This window comes from Emys orbicularis, chromosome 6 (assembly GCF_028017835.1).
Source record: "Emys orbicularis isolate rEmyOrb1 chromosome 6, rEmyOrb1.hap1, whole genome shotgun sequence".
NCBI lineage: Eukaryota > Metazoa > Chordata > Testudines > Emydidae > Emys > Emys orbicularis.
Genome location: NC_088688.1, coordinates 34904203 through 34925558, shown reverse-complemented (window position 1 = coordinate 34925558; position 21356 = coordinate 34904203). Strand labels below are relative to the sequence as shown.

The 21356-nt window shown below is 38.6% G+C and overlaps 1 protein-coding gene across 1 annotated transcript in view; it reads right to left on the bottom strand.

The window, feature by feature from the left end:
* The window catches only part of DDX4 (DEAD-box helicase 4), a 98471-nt gene that overhangs the window by 14507 nt on the left and 62608 nt on the right, over nt 1–21356 (bottom strand). Inside the window, exons 11-17 of the mRNA XM_065406277.1 lie at nt 19928–20070; nt 14540–14692; nt 12993–13147; nt 10573–10702; nt 8878–9044; nt 8077–8222; nt 4694–4793 (exon numbers count right to left, since the gene is read on the bottom strand). Coding sequence (XP_065262349.1) covers nt 4694–4793; nt 8077–8222; nt 8878–9044; nt 10573–10702; nt 12993–13147; nt 14540–14692; nt 19928–20070 — 994 coding nt within the window. The remainder of the gene's footprint in view (nt 1–4693; nt 4794–8076; nt 8223–8877; nt 9045–10572; nt 10703–12992; nt 13148–14539; nt 14693–19927; nt 20071–21356) is intronic.

Sequence of the window (21356 nt, the reverse complement as noted above, 5' to 3'; positions counted from 1 at the left end):
ACTGCCTTACCAAGCCTAGATTAGAAGCACCTTCCTTTCAGACTTGATCTGTGTTCTATGCCTGCTTTAAAGGAGATTCCTGCTTTTTTACTTTAAGGTTTCTTGTTGGTTATACTGCAAGGCTGCTCCAGACCCAGTGTAATTCGTCAGATCATTCTTGGGGGGAGTCTGAGCATCTGCATTGGATTTTACTGAACTTAAAACCAGACAGGTCCTCCTCCTCCTGGGATTTGTCTTAAGAGTCTGAAGATTTGGCACATTTATGCTGCTCAGACTGTTTTCTAGACTTGTATTTTGTCTTTAAGGAATTTTTTGTCCCCAGAGATAAACTAGCTATGAATAAAACAGAAGTTCTAAAACTGCTATGAATAATTCCTAAAAAGGCAGGAACTTTTGACCAGAAATGTATGGGACAGGTCCTAAGATCTTTACTATTCCTGAGAAATCTAGATTTAAATGCTGGGAAAGATACTAACCCTCGAAGAGTCCTCAGACATAGCTACTCATGAGAAAACTTTAGCACTGAGTGGGGAGCGAACAGAGATATTCGGACATTGAACATCTAGGAAAGAAGAATGTGGGAATCAGGAAAAGAAAAGGAGATAAAGGTAACGCATGTAACTATATTTGGTATTTCAGTGTTTCCTCCACAATCCAAACCACTGCTCCCAACTTCATTTTTATTTGTTTGGCTACAAGTCTAGCTATCTGAGCCTTTTGGCTCTGTAACCCACCAATATGAATTTGGCCCAGGCTGCTACTGCCCAAAAGTACTCATGGGAAAATTCTGCACCACTGTGCACATGCAGAATTCATATTCCCCAAAGATTTTTTTTTCTTCTCTACAGAAAATACATTCTCCTGGGGAGGCAATGCAGTTACACCTTTCACGCACCAGGGGCTGCTGTGGTGCCAGAACAGAGGGCAGCCAGCTCATCTACCAAAGCAGCCAGCCACAGAAAGGGGGAGGAGAGACTGCATTCCTCACAGTACCCTGCCCGCGGGGCCAGGTGAGGAAACATGGGATATGGGGGACAGAGAGGGGCACACAGGGCTGCTAGGGGGTCACAGACTGGGGTTCAGAAGGGCAGGGGCACAGGAGCTAGTGGGGTAACAGCACTGATCCAGGAGCTGAATGGAAGTGGTGGTGCAGGGACACATGGGGACGAGGAGATGGGGTGGCTGAGTGGGGTGTACAGGGACACAAAGGGAGAGAGGCAAATGTGCCTCACTGAATGGGAGAGGCTAGAGATCAGCCAAAGTCTGCATGGGGAATACTCCCCAACTCCCTAACAATCCCTCCCCCCCCGCCCCCCCAAAAAAGTTCCATACGTCTCCTACGCACACCCGACAACCCTCCAGGTTCACTCCCAGGCTCCTTCCCAGCAATTACTTCCCTCTCCCTCAGCTCCTCCATTACCCTGGACTCCCGCAAGCCTTTGCACTGCTTTGAGGGGTGCAGGAAACACATTTCTATATTGTAAATTAAATGAATTATTACTCAAAATTCTGTATTACTATGCCTAGTAAGGGATTTATTTGTCAAAAAACATTTCCTGAATCTTTTGTTGTCTGTACTGTTATAAAGATACTTGCTGACAGGTATTTTAAAATAAATTACCAAAATAATTGAAAATGGCATGATTATATTGTGTTATTATGACAAACATGCAGAATTCTAAAATATCGTGCATAGAATTTTAAATTTTTTGGTGCAGAATTCCCTCAGAGTACTGAAAGGTAGTCAGACTCATAAGAGGAGTTTCTGAGGACCTGTAAAATTAGCTGGTTCTCACTCCAGGCCCTGGGGGGACATCGCTCTGCATTGAAAAAGTCACCATCATAACTGACAATCTTGACAGAAGCCAAGGATTAAATATGTAAGATGACTACATTACCCTTTCATCCTTGGAATGAAGTATATTTGGCGCAGTAACTTGCCCCTCTATTTCTCATGCTGTACAGGACCGCTAAGCAGGCCAAAACATTTAGCCACAGAGCCAGAAAATAAGACCCAAATCCCATGAGCTTCCAAAAACAGGGAAATGAAAATAAAACATAAAAAAGAAGAAAAGCCAGAACTCTCAGCAGCAAAATGCAGATGTAAAAATTACATATTGCTCTCACTTTCTCATGTATTCCTGCTCCACCTCCTTGACATATGTTTTTATTTAACATGAGAAGTGAATGCTAGTGTTGGAAATGCCAACTCCAGATGCTTGTGCTCCCTCTCTATGTGCTTTCATTGCACTATCACTATCTGAATTAAAGCACACCACACGGGGAAGTTATGAAGTTATCCATGTTCCCTCCCCTGTGACACACATCTGTAGGCTTTAATTTGACCAGTTCTGATTTCCTTCTTTCTGCAGATAAACAGGACTTGAGTCTCAAGGACGGAGTCTGGTACCTTTCAAGAGTTTTAAATTCAATTTAAGTCAATATATTGAAGCTGGCCAAAGCAATTTGGCCAAATAAAGTGCTCTACAATGTGACAGTTTAAAAAATTTTTGTAGCTAGAGTTGTTACAAAGTTTACTTATAAAACCATATGTTTTCATGATACAGTGTAAAAAGCTAATCAAACAAGTTATAATTCTGTCATTCAAGTTTCATTAAAAAGTCAACATAATTTTCTCAGTCTATAAAATTATATTTATATAGTGAAAATGGCTACAGCATTATGGATTAGATGGACACTATGACCTCAATTGTGCATTGCAGTGAAGATGGGGAATCACTGTCTCAGGAGAGCACCCCACTGGTGCAGTGTACAAGGAAAATCACTTTGTACATGCTATATGTACAATTATATGTAGATAGGGCACTTTGTTTTCAGTTTTTATTTTATTTAATTTTTCCCAGGAATGTATCAGTGTTTATTACCACAACAACAACAGGGTGAAAATCAGTGCAAAAAACTATTCTTAATTTTTCTGGGTAAATATCGGGGTTTATTTTGGTGAATGGAAAGACAGCAGGGAAAAGCATTCAATAGATTAATGTTTTGAATTCCATTAATCAATGTGGTTTGCTGCAGAACTAAAACCGAACTCAAAACACAATGCCACCTATGAGTTTAAGAAAACAATACATCTCTAATACCCAAATAAAACTTTTCATTTGAATAAACAGCTTACTGTTGTAGCTTAGAACTATTAGCCTATAAATATTTAAATTTAATAATTGGGCCACACGATTTGCAGCATGTACATTCAACTTCAAAAGTTTAAAAACAAACAAACCAACAGGAGAAAAGGATGAATATCTCCTTGTGCTCTGAAATGTATTTTGATACAGATTTTCGTTTTCTTCCCATTTTAGTGCGTTAAATTTTTAAATCGTTATCTGCTAACAGCTTGAAAAGTGTACATAATGAGTGTGAGATTCATCAGTACGTTCAGATGCGCACGCACTTCAGAGCTTGCATGCGTGCCTGTTTGTTTATTGTGTGCATCTTCTAGACTAATACATAGCCTTACTTCAACAGGCAGCTTTGCATATTGTGATAGACCCAGGCCAGTTGGGTACAGCAGAGTAGTAGAAGGAAGATATACTGGCCACTGGATAAGCAGTTTTCTGTTCCGACTGACCAGAGCGGGGGCTGCTCCAGGCTAGGGTGGACACATGACTCCAATTAGCCTGCAAAGAGTCAGTTGAGGCCATTAGGCTAATGAGAACACCTGATTCTAATAAAGGCCCCTCTGATACTGTAAAAGGGCTCACTCTGGTCAGGCCAGGCTGAAGGGCTGGGTAATGAAGACACCCTCAAACCACTGGAAAGGGACCCCGAAGGTAAGGGTGAAGAAGGCGTAAGAGAGAAACAGGAGAGCTGTGGGGAAGTGGCCCAGGGAAATGTAGCAGCTCTGGCCATGAAAGGAAGGCTGCCAACAGCTGCTGCCACTAGGGTCCCTGGGCCGGAACCCGGAGTAGAGGGCGGGCCCAGTTCCCCACAACCCACCACTACAGAAACACCTCCTGGGAGGGGAAGACAGGTCCCTGTCAGGATAGGAGGCTAAACTGTTCTTGAATAAGCCCGTAGGGACAACAGAGACTCTGGGAATTCTCTCACGAACCTCCTTGCTGGCTTATGATGAAAAGGGCCCAGTAGACTGTAACCCTGGCCCGAGAGAGAGAGAGAGAGAGAGAGAGAGAGAGAAGGGCTACATGGAGGGTCGCAGTGAGCCTCTGAGGCTAGCATAAACCACCTGGAAGCGCGGGACCCACGGGGATAAGGTTGGAGCTCTGCCACAATATACACAGACTAATGTATTATAATACATACATCTCATGCAATGTATTGTATTTTCCTAATAAAAAGTTATTTTTTATATATTTGAATGATACAAAAGGAGGGTGAAAATTGGAAAAAAACTGAGTAATACTTTTTTTTTTACAATCCCAGATTTTTTTTTGGTAAAAATCAGTTTAAACTGAAAACAAAGAGGCTTATATGTACAATTTATCCCAGGGAAACAACAGAAAAATATTTAGCCATTTAGCAGTGAGAACAGGATTCCCGCCACCGCCAACTCTTACATTGTCCAGTAAGCACTGAGAATCAGAATCTTGGTTCCAAGTGTTTTGGTCCAATAATGGTTTTGCTCATGACAAATGAGTTTTAACAGAAGAGGTCATTTTTAATTTAAATAAACCATAGCAGACCAAAAGAATTTATTCAGTAAAATACTTACCCATGAATACTGGTGGTTGGTATTTTTTCTTGACAAAGAAAGGTTGCAATGAAGTCTGCTTTTTTCTTTGTTTCCACAAACACCATAGTTCGCTCATCTCCTGCAACAGATTAAAGACACAATCTGGTAAAGGGGGAACATTACAGACTTCCTACAGTCTCAAAAGCACTAATGTGTTTTTATCATTTATATCATGAACATATTGCCATCATTTAAATAGATTCAGAGTTTAAGACCACAAGGAACCAGTCTGATCATCTTGCTTCACCTCCTACACAAACAGGCCACAGAATTTCACCCACTAGTTTCTGCATCAAGCCAATACCTTTGGGGTAAAACATTCTGTATTGCATTCGCCAATTCCCTACACCCCATGATCCAATGTCTGCAGCTCCTTTCCTATCACCCTAATCTTTGCTCACTAATAGCAAGAGTAATAATTAGGGTTGTCAATTAATGGCAATTAACTCACTCGATTAAATAAAAAAAATTTAATCACGATTAAAAAAATTAATTGCAATTCATTGAGGTTTTAATCGCACTGTTAAACAATAGAATACCAATTGAAATTTATTAAATATTTTGGATGCTTTTCTACATTTTCATATATATTGTATTCTGCCTGTAATTGAAATCAGTGTATATTACTTTTTATTACAAATATTTGCACTGTAAAAATAACAAAAGAAATAGTATTTTTCAATTCACCTCATACAAGTTCTGTAGTGCGATCTCTTTATTGTGAAAAGCAACCAAGAGTCCTGTGGCACCTTTAAGACTAACAGATGTATTGGAGCATAAGCTTTCATGGGTGAATACCCACTTCGTCAGACACAGGGCTACCCCTCTGATACTTTATTGTGAAAGTGCAACTTACAAATGTAGTTTTTTTGTTGTTGCATAACTGCACTCAAAAACAAAACAATGTACAACTTCAGAGCCTATAAGTCCACTCAGTGCTGCTACTTGTTCAGCCCATCGCTGAGACAAACAAGTTTGTTTACATTTGTAGGAGATAATGCTGCCCTCTTATTTACAATGTCAGCAGAAAGTGAGAACAAGCATTTGCATGGCACTTTTGTAGCCAGCATTGCAAGGTATGTACATGCTAGATATGCTAAACATTCATATGTCCCTTCATGCTTCGGCCACCATTCCAGAGGACATGCTTTCATGACCAGGATGTTAAAAAAAATAATGCATTAATTAAATTTGTGATTGAACTCCTTGGGGGAGAATTGTATGTCCCCTGCTCTGTTTTACCCGCATTCTGCCATATATTTCATGTTATAGCAGTCTCGGATGATGACCCAGCACATGTTCATTTTAAGAACACTTTCACTGCAGATTTCACAAAATGCAAAGAAGGTACCAATGTGAGATTTCTAAAGATAGCTACAGCACTCGATCCAAGGTTTAAGAATCTGAAGTGCCTTCCAAAATCTGAGTGGGACGGGGTGTGGAGCATGCTTTCGGAAGTCTTAAAAGAGCAACACTCTGATGCAGAAACTACAGAACCTGAACCACCAAAAATGAAAATCAACCTTCTGCTGGTGGCATCTGACTCAGATAATGAAAATGAACATAAAAGTTGGCCCACACTGCTTTGGACTGTTATCGAGCAGAACTCGTCATCAGCATGGATGCATGTCCCCTGGAATGGTGGTTGAAGCATGAAGGGACATATGAATCTTTAGCGCATCTGGCAGATAAATATCTTGCGACGCCAGCTACAACAGTACCATGAGAACACCTGTTCTCACTTTCAGGTGACAGTCTAAACACGAAGCGGGCAGCATTATCTCCTGCAAATGTAAACAAACTTGTTTGTTTGAGCGAGTGGCTGAACATGAAGTATAGGACTGAGTGGAGTTGCAGGGTCTAAAATTTCACATTGTTTTCTTTTTGAACGCAGTTATTTTTGTACATAATTCTACATTTGTAAGTTCAACTTTCCTGATAAAGAGATTGCACTACAGTACTTGTATTAGGTGAACTGAAAAATACTATTTGTTGTTTTTTTACAGTGCAAATACTTGTAATCAAAAATAAATATAAAGTGAGCACTGTACACCTTGGAGTCTGCGTTGTAATTGAAATCAGTATATTTCAAAACGTAGGAAACATCCAAAAATATTTAAATAAGTGGTATTCTATTATTGTTTAATCACGTGATAAATCACAATTTTTTTAATCGCTTGACAGCCCTAGTAATAATGGAGGTATGCTATTCTCTGGCACTAGACGCACAGCCCACCTAGTTTTTGAAGCCTTTCTGAAGGCTTATTACTGAGCTTATTTTAAAATAACTACATGCAAAAATATATGCTCTCAAAGCAAGATCAGGATTATTAAAAAAAAAAAAACACATTCAAATACTATTATTCTGGTGGGTAGAGGTGAGTTCTGTGGAGTACAAAAAGGTCAAAGTAACTGAAACTGATTTTGTCTGTCCATTCAGCCATGTACTTAAATGGCCTCCATTAGAGTGCCTGAGGGCCTTCACAGATGGACAAAAAAAAAATATTTCATGCATATAGTCAAAGGAAGTTAGAGCTTAATACTAGAACACGTCATTAGTTAGCACACTCGACACCAGCAGGACAATAGTACCTCCCCACGTCTCAGAAAAGATTTAATAGGACATGTGTTGAGGCCTAACATTAGTAAGAATTTATTACATTTACAAGATACAGAACACATTTAATAATGTAGTATGAAGTATCACATAATTGAACAACACCTATCAATTAAATAAAAATCAATTTTGTGATAGAGGTATTTAATTGTATCTGTACTTTGCATTTCTGCAAGTGGATCAATGATCTGGAAACTGGGATGTTCTTGCTTCAGATAGCTTTCACACCTTGGCAGAAACCTTCAGTGCCTTTTCCCCCCAACTAACAACTTGCCCTCACTAACTAGTGGTCAATATTCCCCCACAGAATTCCAGTTCCAAAGAATAAACTAAAATTGGACCAGGGTACAAAGTAAGACTCGCAGGTGGAATTGTAGATTGTAGAGTTCCTTCACAGAAATGACCACAAATCCTTATTTTTGCTCTGGGGGTGCCAACAACCTGGGTAACTGTTTTTTGTCTAGCAGTACACAATACTAGTGGACTATCTAGAGAACACCTATATACAACATAAATATGTTTAAAACAAAATTACTTACATTAGGAAAGGCAGTGAAATTTGCTAAAGAAAGAAAATACTCTACTGAAATGGATACTGTCTTCTACTATATAACAGTACAGTGCCTAGAAAAGTGGGGCCCTGGGCCTGGCTGAGTAGCAGAATCAAGCGCTAAAATAAATTCCTATTAACTTGATTCTCTCTCTCGTTGGAAAAGGCAATTAAAAAGGTAACAAAGAAAGTTACTTATGCTTTGTAGAATTTCAACCAGTTTCGCTCTCTTGGAATATTGGGAAACTTGAAGAATGGTCTGCTGAACATCACTGCAGGCTCCACCCACTTGTCCAACAGCAACAAATAAGTATTCAGGTTTCAAAAATTCTCCAGCCAGCCTTCAAAAAAGAACAAAGTTTACATTATTGTAGTGGTTCTTAAACTACTTATAATTAGCACAATACAAATCAGGTAAGTTGCATAAAGCTTTTTATTATATATAAACCCAATCACCACAACACAGCAAAAGAATATACATTTAGACTTAAAAATTAGACCTTTCAGGCCAAATTATATCCTGGGATATACAGTACTCCCATTAATGTTACAGGAATCCTGCATACATATTCCAGGGCAGAATTTTTGCCTTAAGTTTTTAAAATAATCAACACATTAATCTTTAGTAAGAAAAATTAGCAGTTAAGTCAGGATTCCTGAATCTCAGCAAGCTCAGCAGTCCACCAGACCACACTGCTTCTAGCACAAGTCAGCATCGGAGAGACTGACTTATGCAGCAAAAAATTAAAGTTAACTCTTTTACACAGTGAACAACACATAAAACACACAAAATGAGCTCAACTTGGGGTCTTTACAATAATAAACTTAATATCCTATTAAGTTTGTTAAATATTAGTGCTCAATTTATTACAACAGTACTAAGTAGCAACTTCAAATATTTTTATTTGATTGTCCAAATAAGCAAAGTCTGATCACAGATCTTAAAAACACATTTTCTTCAACTACATTTCCAGCTTCATGCAAATTGTCACACACCTCTGAATTTCTTCCGGGAAAGTGGCACTAAACATTAGTGTTTGACGCCTATCTTTTGATGGCATGCCTGGGCAAGAGATTAATTTCTTCATCTCTGGACCAAAACCCATATCGAGCATACGGTCGGCTTCGTCTAACACCAAATATCTCACTTTATGCAATCCAATCTTTAGTGGATTTTTATTTAAGTACAAGAAAGAAAGAAAAAGAAAGAAAACAGCTTTAAAATATTTCAGTAAAGATACATTCAAAACAGAACAGGCTAAAAACAAGAAACTTTTCTGCCGATGCCATTTTCTGAGACTATTTTATCAGTGATAATGGTAAGGTATTCCTCCCCTCTCAGATAGCAGGTCAGTCACATTTAAAATGCTTCCTGTTCTCCCCAGAATCCCCTTATTCCTGTTCATTTCTATCCAGTACACAACTTAAAGATCTTAACTTACTTTACCTCTGCACTATCTACTCTACAAAGTGTCAGGGAATTTCAGTATTAAACTGTTTCCTGATCTAGTTCAGCATAGTTAAAAATTTTAGTCTAGTTGGAACTAGATGTTTACTAGTTGGAACTAGATGTTTACTAGTGACCGGCACCCAACACACCCTTTGTTCCTTGACATGATCCCTTGGTGTCACTAATGCAGCCCTCCACCAAGTCACAAAACGAATTAGTAACTACAGACAAAAGTTATTTTGTGACTATTATCACCAATCAGGAGTGAGGTTCTGACCAGTAGTCCTAGGAAAACAGATGGAAAACCAACACCAGATGCTTCCTTGGTAGGAAGGAAAACAATTCTGTAGGAGGGACTGAGGTATCTTCACCTGCCCAGGGGCCCATTTACTGCACACTACTTTAACACTACACCATGGGTTTTGTGTTTTTCTGCCAACATAATCACCAAAGTGCAAATAATAGTCACAAACTTACAAACCGATTAATGGAAAAAATAAGCTCTTTTCAAATATGTTAATTTAATTTATTTTATGTTAAGAAAATAGTTCCACACAGACATAAAAGCTGCTAATCCTAATACTAAGGATTTTACTACCAACGGAAGACTAAGCCAGTGTAAGTCAGATGGAGATTTGCCCTGAAGAGAGACACCACTAGGGAGACCCGAGTTCATGTCCCTGCTCCAAAGTTTTAATTTTCTGAAAATCAAAACAACAAAGAAGACTGATCCCATAAGTAAACAAGATTGTCATTATCTTTCACTTCTGTAATCCTTTTCTTGCCACATAACCTTCCAAACACTTGGCTGTCTCCCTGGCTGGTACTATGTCTGACTCCAGTTCCTCAGGGCAAGAATACTGTCACAACTAGATGTCTTAAAGTGCTATGTACATTTCTGGTGTTACAAAAGAGTCCAAATATAAATCCTGCTAAGTGCTATAAATATGCATCTATTTACAAACATATTTTACACTGGCTAGTTATATTACTGCAACAAGTTTAGCATTTATTCAAAAATGCTACTCAGTTAGGTCATGCAAATGGAATCACTGCAACCTCATTTGACTGCCAAATTCATCCATTCTAATCGATGGTGACAAGTTTGCAAATCTGTCTCTGCCTGCGTCAAGTTAGACTGACTAGCACTGATCTGTAATAAAAATGCTGCAAACGGTTTTCAAGGAATTCAAGGTAAATTATATTCTTAAATGTAATCGAAATTTTAGGTAAGATCTTACCTTTTCTTTACCTATGACGTCCATAAGCCTTCCCGGGGTAGCACACAATATATTACAGCCTTGCATTATCTGACGAATTGAATGACCTGTTTGCGTACCTCCATATATCACAACTGGCCTTATGCAAGTTCTATTAAATTGGCAAGAAATTGTGATTATGTTCACAAGTCAATTCTTAGTTACACACCTTCATTTATAAACCCCCCTCCTCCTCGGCCCAGGAATTACTGTACTGTTTCATAGTTACAGCATTTAAAGCTTTTCCACAAACTGCTCAAGTCAGGAACTTAAATAATGGGTGACTGTGGTTGATGTTGAAAGAGGCAAGATTTTGTGTGAAGATATAGTATGACAAGCACTACCATTTAGTTATTCTGCATTCTCTCAGTTATTTGTTAATTAATCCTCTGTACAATTACAATAGAGCTAAGATTAACAGCTACTATTTTTAGAATCCTGATGCCAGTCCTCTGTATTTTGTTTGAGACTTTTGTAAACTTCATACATTACAGAATTAAAACATGACAGCTTAAAGGTCACATTCAGAGTCAGAAAATGCCAACGTTAATTTTTCTTGCACAACTTATCTTGCCCCTTTGTGCATATATATCATGACTGTATTGCATGGTTACATTACCCCTTTTCCCACAGGATCTCTATCTCATGCAGTGGTTAAAACAGCAGTTCAATATCCATTTGCTACATTTTGGACACTCAGTTCACCATGGGCTTGCACTTGCTCTCACTTACACCTGTAAGAACGGGGACTGAATCTGCTGACAGATTTACTCCAGGCCTATGCTATAATAATTGCAAGTAGAATTTACCCACAAAAACGTAGATCCCATTCATTATGTCCTTGCTTTATTCAATATGCACCATCAACCCGCAAGCTGAATGAGTTAGGCACTCTTCAAAATTTTACCCAGGACTTCTAAGTAACTTTGGAGCTGAAGTCCCACTGAATAAGTCACACACATGCTTGAAAAATTGTACTCCCTTTGAACCACATCCATTATACAATCATTACAACTTCGGTAACAAATACACACAAAGGACAGATTTAATGCTGTGCAAGCAACCTTAACTGAGGCACTTCTGAGTGTCCATCTTAAGTGGTTTGCTTAAAAAGGACACAATAGAAACAAATTCTATAGTGTGGAATAGAATGCACTTGAATGAGCTGTTTTGTACAAGATGTACCTTTAATGAAGCAAAGGCAGTAAGTGCATCAAATGAGAGATTTGTTTTTAAAAAAGGCATTTAAAATTCTATTTAACTGTTATGCACACATATGTAGTGCAAACTGAACTTTGGAAGATTACAAAATTAAAGTGCTTGCGTGAAACATTTTCCCAGCTATTCCATTTGCCAAGGCATGGGACTTGATTTTACTAAATACACCTCTACCCCGATATAATGCGACCCGATATAACACAAATTCAGATATAACGCGGTAAAGCAGCACTCCGGGGGTGCGGGGCTGCGCACTCTGGCGGATCAAAGCAAGTTCGATATAACGCCGTTTCACCTATAACGCGGTAAGATTTTTTGGCTCCCGAGGACAGCGTTATATTGGGGTAGAGGTGTATTAAAACAAAAAAAACACCACCACCACCGAAGACCCTTATCCAACCTAAGAGCTGAATTTCTATCCCTCTCCTTTGAGGCAACAGAACCGCTGTTAAGAAAAGAATGAAAACTTAAAAAAAAAAAAAAAAAAAAAATAATAGCAAGAGTGTTTTGCCTCGAAGGATTCAAACCAAAAAGAATTAACCATTTTTGCTCAGACTTTCAATCAGATCTCTTTGAATCTTAATTTAGAGTTGATTAGAAACACTGAACCACAGCTACTTTATTTTTATTGTCAAGATGAGTGAATGCCAAAAAACCTTACTATAAATTATGAAAGCAAACTAGATTAAATTAATTACATTGCTACCTCAATATAACGCAACCCGATATAACACGAATTCGGATAGAACGCGGTAAAGCAGCGCTCCGGGGGGGCGGGACTGCGCACTCCGGTGGATCAAAGCAACATGGTTTCACCTATAATGCAGTAAGATTTTTTGGCTCCCGAGGACAGCGTTATATCGAGGTAGAGGTGTACTTCATTTCACTAAGAAATTGGAACACATTTCATAGGAAGACTCTCTGCTTCTATAAACATTTGTCACAAATCATCTTACAAACTCCTTTTGCCCATTCTAATTTCTTATCTGTAAACTAGACTACAAAAATAGTCTTTTGTGGCCTAAATTCAATTCCTTGCTGAAGTGAATGTAGACAAATTGAACTGGATAAAACGCGTGTGTTTTTTAAGGCAATGCCGTAGCAGCAATTCTTTGATTTTACAGTCATTAAATTAAGCCTCATACTTTTGCAATGTAGCCTGGTATTTTTTTTTAAAAGCTTACCCGTATGAAAACTTTCTTGCTTCCAGAAAGATCTGGTTTATCAGTTCTCTAGTTGGGGCTACAATAATACATTCTGGTTCCTGCTGCTCTTTGAAGTGACTGGCAGTTACCCCATCTTTCATCATGTGAGCCAAAATTGGCAAAAGAAAAGCTGCCTGGAGAGCAAACATGAATGCTTTATTAGCATTGGGTTTAAAAAATTAGTTTCAATAGTGTGAGCAATTTGTGAAGCAATGAAGTTAAAGGAAATAAAGTTATTTGAAGCTTGAAAAGCTATAATAAACCTAGCAAGTTCTACAGAAATTCAGAGACGGGGCGCTGCGGGTGGGCAGCAGCCCGGGGGGAGCCATGAGGTGCTTGGGAGGACTGCAGGTACTCAGCGATGTTATCCAGGGGGGAGCAGCCTGGGACCTGCGCTGGTGCTGGGGGCGGGGAGTTGGCAGGGCTGGCAGGCTTCCTACCCGGCTTCTCGGAAACGTGTCCCTCCCTAAGCTCCTAACTCCGTGCGCTGCCAGCTCCGCAGTTCCCATTGGCTGGGAACCACGGCGAATGGGAGCTGCGGGGTCAGTGCCTGCACTTAGGAGCTGAGGGACGGACATATTGCTGCTTCTGGGGAGGCCCCCCACAAGTTAAGCAGCATCCAGAGCCCTCACCCCCTCCCACATGCCAACCCCCAGCCCTCAACCTCCTCCCACACCCCAAACTCCTCCTCCTGCTTCTGGGGGGAAGGGGGGACAGCGGCGGGGCGGTGGCCTGAGACTGGCACTGCTCTGGCAGCTCCGGAGCCAGCCGTGCCAGCAGCTGCAGAAGTCACGGAAAGTCACAGAATCCATGACCTCCATGACAGACTCTCAGCCTTACTTGTGAGGTATCAGTTGAAAACTAAACTCACTGATCATTAATATTCTTGAATGATGTATGCATGCAGTGGGTATTGAGAGTTATGGACATATGCTGGAATGATAACTAAAATGTATTCAAGCCAGGCACGTCAGGGGAGTTAGTAAACAGGCCTGCTTAGACAAAGGAATGCGTATTTGAGTCTGACCAGCCCAATCTTCAGCCAAAGACACCGAAAGTCCATATTTACATATAAGCAGAAACAGGACCATCAAGACAGCATGGGGAGGAGATGGCAGGAAACTGAACAATTTGCATTTCAGCAAACACAAATGGGGGGAAGAAAGAGCATGGAGCTTTCTTCACTACCAGATTCCATGTCGCGTTCCTCAAGCTTAAATAAACTTTACTTTGAGTAGTAGCCGAGAAGCAACTGAGTCAACTTATTATATACAATATTACTATATTAATCAGAGTGTACAGAGTGAAATCTTTTCTCAAAGCTAATGACACTGGTGATTCGTATCATTGTGAAATGTATGTATTAACACTATGTAAGGAATTGTGGATACTCATTGATATTAGGCTGTACAATCTGCCCGGACAGGAGGGAATGTCACAGCTATCTACCTGTCTCCTGTGTAATTTAAGCACGGGGGCATTAGAAACAATGGAAGCCCCCTTTATACAGAGGGGTGGGAACTTACCGTTTTTCCAGATCCTGTCTGGGCACATGCCATTAAATCTCTCCCTGCAAGTATAATAGGAATACTATACTTCTGCACTGGCGTAAGTTTCAAATATCCAGCTTTAGCAATGTTCTTGTTTAATGTTTGACAAAGATTAGCTTCTTCAAAAGTCTAGAAAAGAGAAAGAGTCTATAACAGTATAGCACCATACTAAAATGATTCAAATTCAGAAGTTGCGAAATACTGGTAGTAAGTGGTCTAGATGATTGAAAGACCAGAACTACTCCACTGCTCCTCAGGATTCAGAACTTTTAATGTCTATGGGTACTTGAGAGTGTCCCACTCTCTATTTAATTCCCCTCCACCCCCACAACAATATCCTGCAACTACTGCAGTGACCATTCCTTCATATGAGTGCCATTCACAAAAAATTAAAAGGATTGCCAGAGTGACATGGAGAGGAGTTTCAATGGCTGAACAGTTAGGGATTTCAGGACAAGATTCAGATGCCATTTTGGTTATCAGAATAGGTGGAAGCTCAACTGCTGTATCTGGCTTCAGAAATCTACAGACAGATCTGAAAGCAATTTCTTCAGATTGCAGCATTTTACTGAACTGACAGATTTCCCACAGTGCAAGTCTCACTGCCCCAAGTCCAAGTGAATTTATGCTGATTCTGCCTTTTGAATCTGATCAACATTCCCCAGACTGATAAGTTGCCCAGTTGCTCCAGAGTCCCTCAGACTGGCTTCTGTCGTGGAGTATCAAAGCAATTTCTAGGATAATATATGGGAGCATAGAAATTACCATACTGGATCAGTCCAGGGGTCCATCAAGTTCAATATCCTAATCATCAACAGTAGCTAGCAAAAATATTTTAGAAGAGGTGCAAGAAACTCTGAAGCAAGCAGTTATGGGATAACCTGGCTCCAGGGAAAGTTTCCTTCTATTTCATCCACCACCAATAGTCAGAAGCAGGCTTAAAACCTGACGGATGAAGGTTTATATTTCTTCCAAACCTTATTTAATATTTACAACAATTCTGGATTATTCTGGTTATCCCTATCAATGTCTAATCCCTTTCTGAACCCTGCTAAGCTTTTGAAGCTCTTGGCCTCTATATCATCTTGTAGAAACAGTAGACCTGGTGTCTTAGCTGGTCTAGAACCTTGTCTGTTCTAGATTTAAACAGCCCTTCACCATCAAGTGGAGTCTTTTACCTGCATTCTTGTTTCTACAGGAAGTCCTGACAAACATAGCCACAAGTGGTACTTTACATTAATCTCAGCTGCTACAATTCTAGAGGCCTCATCAGAAGCACTGAATGATGCTCTCAAGGCACTCTTAGCAACTGACTGATTGACCTTCAGAAATAAAAGGTTTGGCTAGTCTTGTATTGTCTTTCAGCAGTGACTGGGCAAACAATACTATTTTCTCCCATAGGTAATACTGGCAATTGCATATAATCACCTGACAGCTTACCATTCTAATGCCCAGAATGACAGAGAAGAACATATTTCTGCCTAAGATTCTTATCTTCTCCATCAAAGGATTAGAGTGGATTTGATCTGCTTTAGCACTTTGAACTGCAGTCACATCACTACCAATGAGGCAAGAAGCAGCCAATATAACGGTAGTAATGAGTGACTTCCAACAGATGTCAGGGTAGTTGTACAGCAAAACACAAAATTTCCAACCACCATTCCAGAAGACATGTGCCCATGCTGATGATGTGTTCTGCTCGGTAACGATCCAAAGCAGTGCAGACCGACGCATGTTCATTTTCATCATCTGAGTCAGGTGCCACTTGAGGAAGGTTGATTTTCTTTTTTGGTGGTTCAGGTTCTGTAGTTTTGTATCAGAGTGTTGCTCTTAAGACATCTGAAAGCATTCGCCACACCTCGTCCCTCTCAGATTTTGGAAGACACTTCAGATTCTTACGCCTTGGGTCGAGTGCTATATCTATCTTTAGAAATCTCACATTGATACCTTCTTTGCATTTTGTCAAATCTGCTGTGCAAGTGTTCTTAAAACAAACATGTGCTGGGTCATCATCCGAAACTGCTATAACATGAAATATATGGCAGAATGTGGGTAAAACAGAACAGGAGACATACAAGTCTCCCCCAAGGAGTTCAGTCACAAATTTAATTAACGCATTATTTTTTTAACGAGCATCGTCAGCATGGAAGCATGTCCTCTGGAATGGTGGCCAAAGGATGGGGAGGCATATGAATGTTTAGTATATCTGGCACATAAATATCTTGCAATGCCAGCTCCAAAAGTGCCATGCAAATGCCTGTTCTCACTTTCAGGTTGACATTGTAATTAAGAAGCAGTCAGCAGTATCTCCCATAAATGTAGACAAATTTGTTTGTCTTAGCGATTGGCTGAACAAGAAGTAGGACTTGTAGGCTCTGAAGTTTTACATAACTGCACTCAAAACCAAAACAATGTAACAAAAAACTACATTTGTAAGTGACACTTTCATGATAAACAGATTGCACTATAGTACTTTGATGAGGTGAATTGAAAAATACAATTTTTGTTTATCATTTTTACAGTGCAAATATTTGTAATAAAAAAATAAAAAGTTAGCACCGTACACATTGTATTCTGTGTTGTAACAGAAATCAATATATTTGAAAATGTAGAAAAAAATCCAAAAATTTAATAAATTTCTATTAGTATTCTATTGTTTAAAAAAATTAATCACGATTAATCGCACTGTTAATCGCAGTAAATTTTTTTTTTAGTTAATTGCGTGAGTTAACTGTGATTAATCCACAGCCATAGTAGAAATGTATAACTTAAAAGGGGAGATAGAACAGAATGCTAAACTGTATTATACTGTTCAGCCACTAGGGGGTGTTGGGTGTAAAATACCTTTAAAAGCTAACCTCAGCCATACATGGGAGATCACTAAAGGATCTTATGAACACATCTGGTGTGTATAAGCAAGCTCTGTAGCCACTCCATATCTGGTACAAAAGTACATAACAGGAAAGTTACTACTGTACGTCCTACATGAAGAATTAGGAAGAGCTTGGGAAAAGTTCCATGAGATGCTCTCTCTCTTTTGGAGGCTTACTTCCAGCAGGTGCATCCTTATAAAGGGAGAGGTTTCCTTGTTGGAATTGACTCTGAACTATCTAATAACTGCAGGGGAGGAATCTGGACGATATTGCAGAATCAACCCGTCACAATGAAAACAATTTTGAGTTTAAATAACTTTGGCATCTGACCCTTCTGCTGGCATACACCTTTAACAAATTTCATTTCTGACATGTTAGTATGGGAGCCCTATTTAAGACGAAGCTGTTGTCCAACCTACTTAAATAGTTGAAGAGTTTCTTGCACAGGGCGCTCACACTGCTAGTTTGTTAAATGAGGCAACTTTTCAGCAAGATCATCAAATCCAACTACAGACTCAAATGCCAGTTTTAATTTTAGAAGTGTGTTTAAACATTTATTAATAGTGAGAATTGTAACCTTGAGCTCTCTTGTGGCTAGCCTGAGCAAAATGGGTTCAATCTTTTTTCTTAACCTAATGAAAAGTTACTCACAGGAGTAGTTTACTAAATATATTTCTCCAAAACATTTTTACATCCCTTTTCAAGCTTTTCATAGTTTATAATTTGGGTTATAAAAATATCTTCCGAGAACACCTGGACCTTAAAGTAGCATTATTTTTTTTCCAATAAGCAATTTTAAAATCCAATTCTTTATGCAGTTATGAACTGCATGCAACATCAAAACCAGAAGAGAACAAGACTGCAATAAATACCAAAACAAATTGTTATGTAAGTGTTGCCACTTTACTGACCGAAATATGAACAATTTTTAAAAAGTCAGAGTTCCAATGGTGTCACTTGCAGCTGTGCTTTTTTTTTTTAAATAGCCGTGTAAAATAAAAATGGGGGGGGGGGGGGAAGAGAGAAACCCACAGCAACGAATAGCCATAAAGTTTTTGGCCAAAATGTTGTGAGCTGTACTATACTAGCAAGGTCTGGACCTGGCTCTCAGTTCTCTCTTTGGTATCCCTACATCACCCTCTGAAGTTTTAGAGTTTTCTTTCTTTCAACTTAACAAACACCTGTGACATACTCGAGACTGGTCTAATCTGGCTATCAGCCATCAGTAACCAACTACAAACACCTACTTCATTAACTTCTTACCAAATAACATGCATTTACACATAGGTTCTCTCTTTAATGCTGGGAAGACACCCAGAGAAAGAAAGTTTACTATATTTCACACAGCATTTGTATTGCATTCGCTCCCACAAAATAGGAAATACCCAAAACAGACAAAAAACTGCTCCTTAAGGGAAAAACCTAAACCAGTTTCTTGAAGTTGACAGACCACACTATCACATGTAGAAAAACAGTTTAATTATATTTACTGTTCCCAATTTTCTGTAAAAAACGACCTTTTCTGAACACAAACTCTTATGCTTACTATTTCCATTCCTCAGTGTTGCAGCTTTTTATATATGGTATCAATGAAAAAAAAGCAGATCTCCTCAGGCAGCATACTGCAAGTATTTGATTTAGAGAGAAATTAGTAGTAGTATGTATTTTTGCAGAGCAAACAAATAAAACAAAATTTTAAATTATTTAGATAATGTGGAATGTTAAAATCATCACTTTAGAGATCTAATACTGACAACTGTACATCTTTACTTTCTCAAAACATGTTATTTTAGTTTTTTTATTTCTCTCATTACGGACAATGGAAACAGACTATCAAAGGTGAAAAAAATACTAAATTTACTCTAAGGATTCTCATTTGCTTTAAAATGAACAGATTTCAGAACACGCTTTTACTAAAATGTTCCTAATGATTTTTTAGAGGTCAGTATTTTTTTCTTTTTTTTTTTTTATTAAAGAAAAAATTATTGCAAAGGGGGGAAAAATGGGCTTGTACCTTTTGCTTCTTTGTAGTGTCTAAAGAAGGCCCCAAAGGTTGCTTTGGTTTTTTACTTTAAAAATTAGAGTCCTATTAAACCTGGAAGAATATTATGGAGGAGGTAGTGAAGTTTCACAACACTCAACAGACACAAAGCAGAGCAATTGAGAGGTGAAAAAAAAAAATCCTAAATCAGGCTTTGGTGTGTTTGACAGCTATTTAATTTCAACAGTAATTTGGAAAAAAATTAAGATTCCACATTTATGTTTGTCATCCTTCAAAGTTTACAAAATAAGTCCCTGAAACTCTGTCCCTCAAAAGAGATCTTCCGACAAAAAATTCAGAGCTCTATTTTGCCATTCATTACATCTATTCATATTTTTATCAAAAGAAAAAACTACTTTTTATACATCATAAAGCAGCAAAAAAGGGAACAAACTCATTTTAAAAATACTTTTTGCCAGTAACTTTAATAGAGGACAAGAGTTCACTAACCAGTATTGCTGGTGGAGGATCAAGTCCTGACACTTCCACAAGAATTGTGTCATATTTATCAAAATTAATTCCTGTCTGGTAGTGTGCAAAGATGGCTTCTTCATTGTCAGGTGGAGGTGGAGGCACATAGGTCACCTTTGGACCTTCAGAATAAAAAAGAAAACCAATGGTTCAGATACATGAACAATAATCTGAGGGAAAATTTTAGTTAAAGTAATTTGTTCCATTTGGAGCAGCCAAACAATTCAGTAGAACTTCATTAACCTGCACTTTATAATTCATGTATGAAAAAGATTCAATAGTGTGCTGCACTGAGGTTATCCAATACAACTTTTTTTTTTTTTTTTTTTTTTTTTTTTTACACACAAAATATACTATTGTACATTTATTGCACAACAAACATTACAATTTAAAAAAAAAAAAAAAACACCTTACCTGCAGTTGTCAAAATCAAAGTTTTTGTGAAACATTCTACTTGCTTAGCATTTGTTCACTTTTCTCACAAATGGCTCTTCTAATCAATAGAAAGAATTAGTTGAGTTCTACTGGGTAACTAAAAAACCAGAAGCTGAATTTTACACCTTTAAAGTCTTGTTTACACTACAAAGTTTACATTCTGCTGAAATCAAGTCTAGACCAAACTTTGTCTGGGACATCAGTAAGCCATATGGAGCACTTATATGTGGATGTGAGGTGTTCAAGTGCATTAGAAACGTGTTTGCGTGAGAGCAGAAGAAGGGAACGTCTTCCCTACAGAAACAATTGATACATCAGGAAATACACACACAGCAGAATACTTACAAGAAGTAGCAGTAAAAGCTATAGCAAACTGAAAAAAAATTCAAGTAACTAGTACCCAGCTTGGTCACTGACAATGCTGTAAACATATCCAAATGAGAAGAAATTATTTAGAAGAGAATGAAGAGAGTCCCAAGCTAATAACATATGGTTACAGTGCTCATTTGATGCACCTCCTAGCCAAAGACTTCAGTGTTCCTTAAATAAAGGCTAATGTTGTTGAAATTACAAAATACTTCCGTAACAACCACATTGCAGCAGCTGCTCTGAAAAAAGTGGGAGGAACCAAGCTAACTCTCCCACAAGACATGCGATGGAACTCAGTAATGGACTGTTTTGAGCATCATATCAAGAACTGGCCTAATCTGATTGCAGTTTGTGAACAAAATTGTGAAAAAATAGATGGCACTGTCACAGCCAAAGTTCTCAACATTGGGCTTAAGAGAAATGTTGAACACATGTTGAGTACCCTGACGCCTATTTCTGTAGCCTTGAACAAAATGCAGGGAAATAGCTGTTTTATTGCTGACGCTGTTGAAATTTGGAAGGAACGAAGTGAGATCTTAAAAAGAGAAATATGCAATGACAGAGTTAAATTACAAGCATTAAAAAAAACGAATGGGACAAGCAC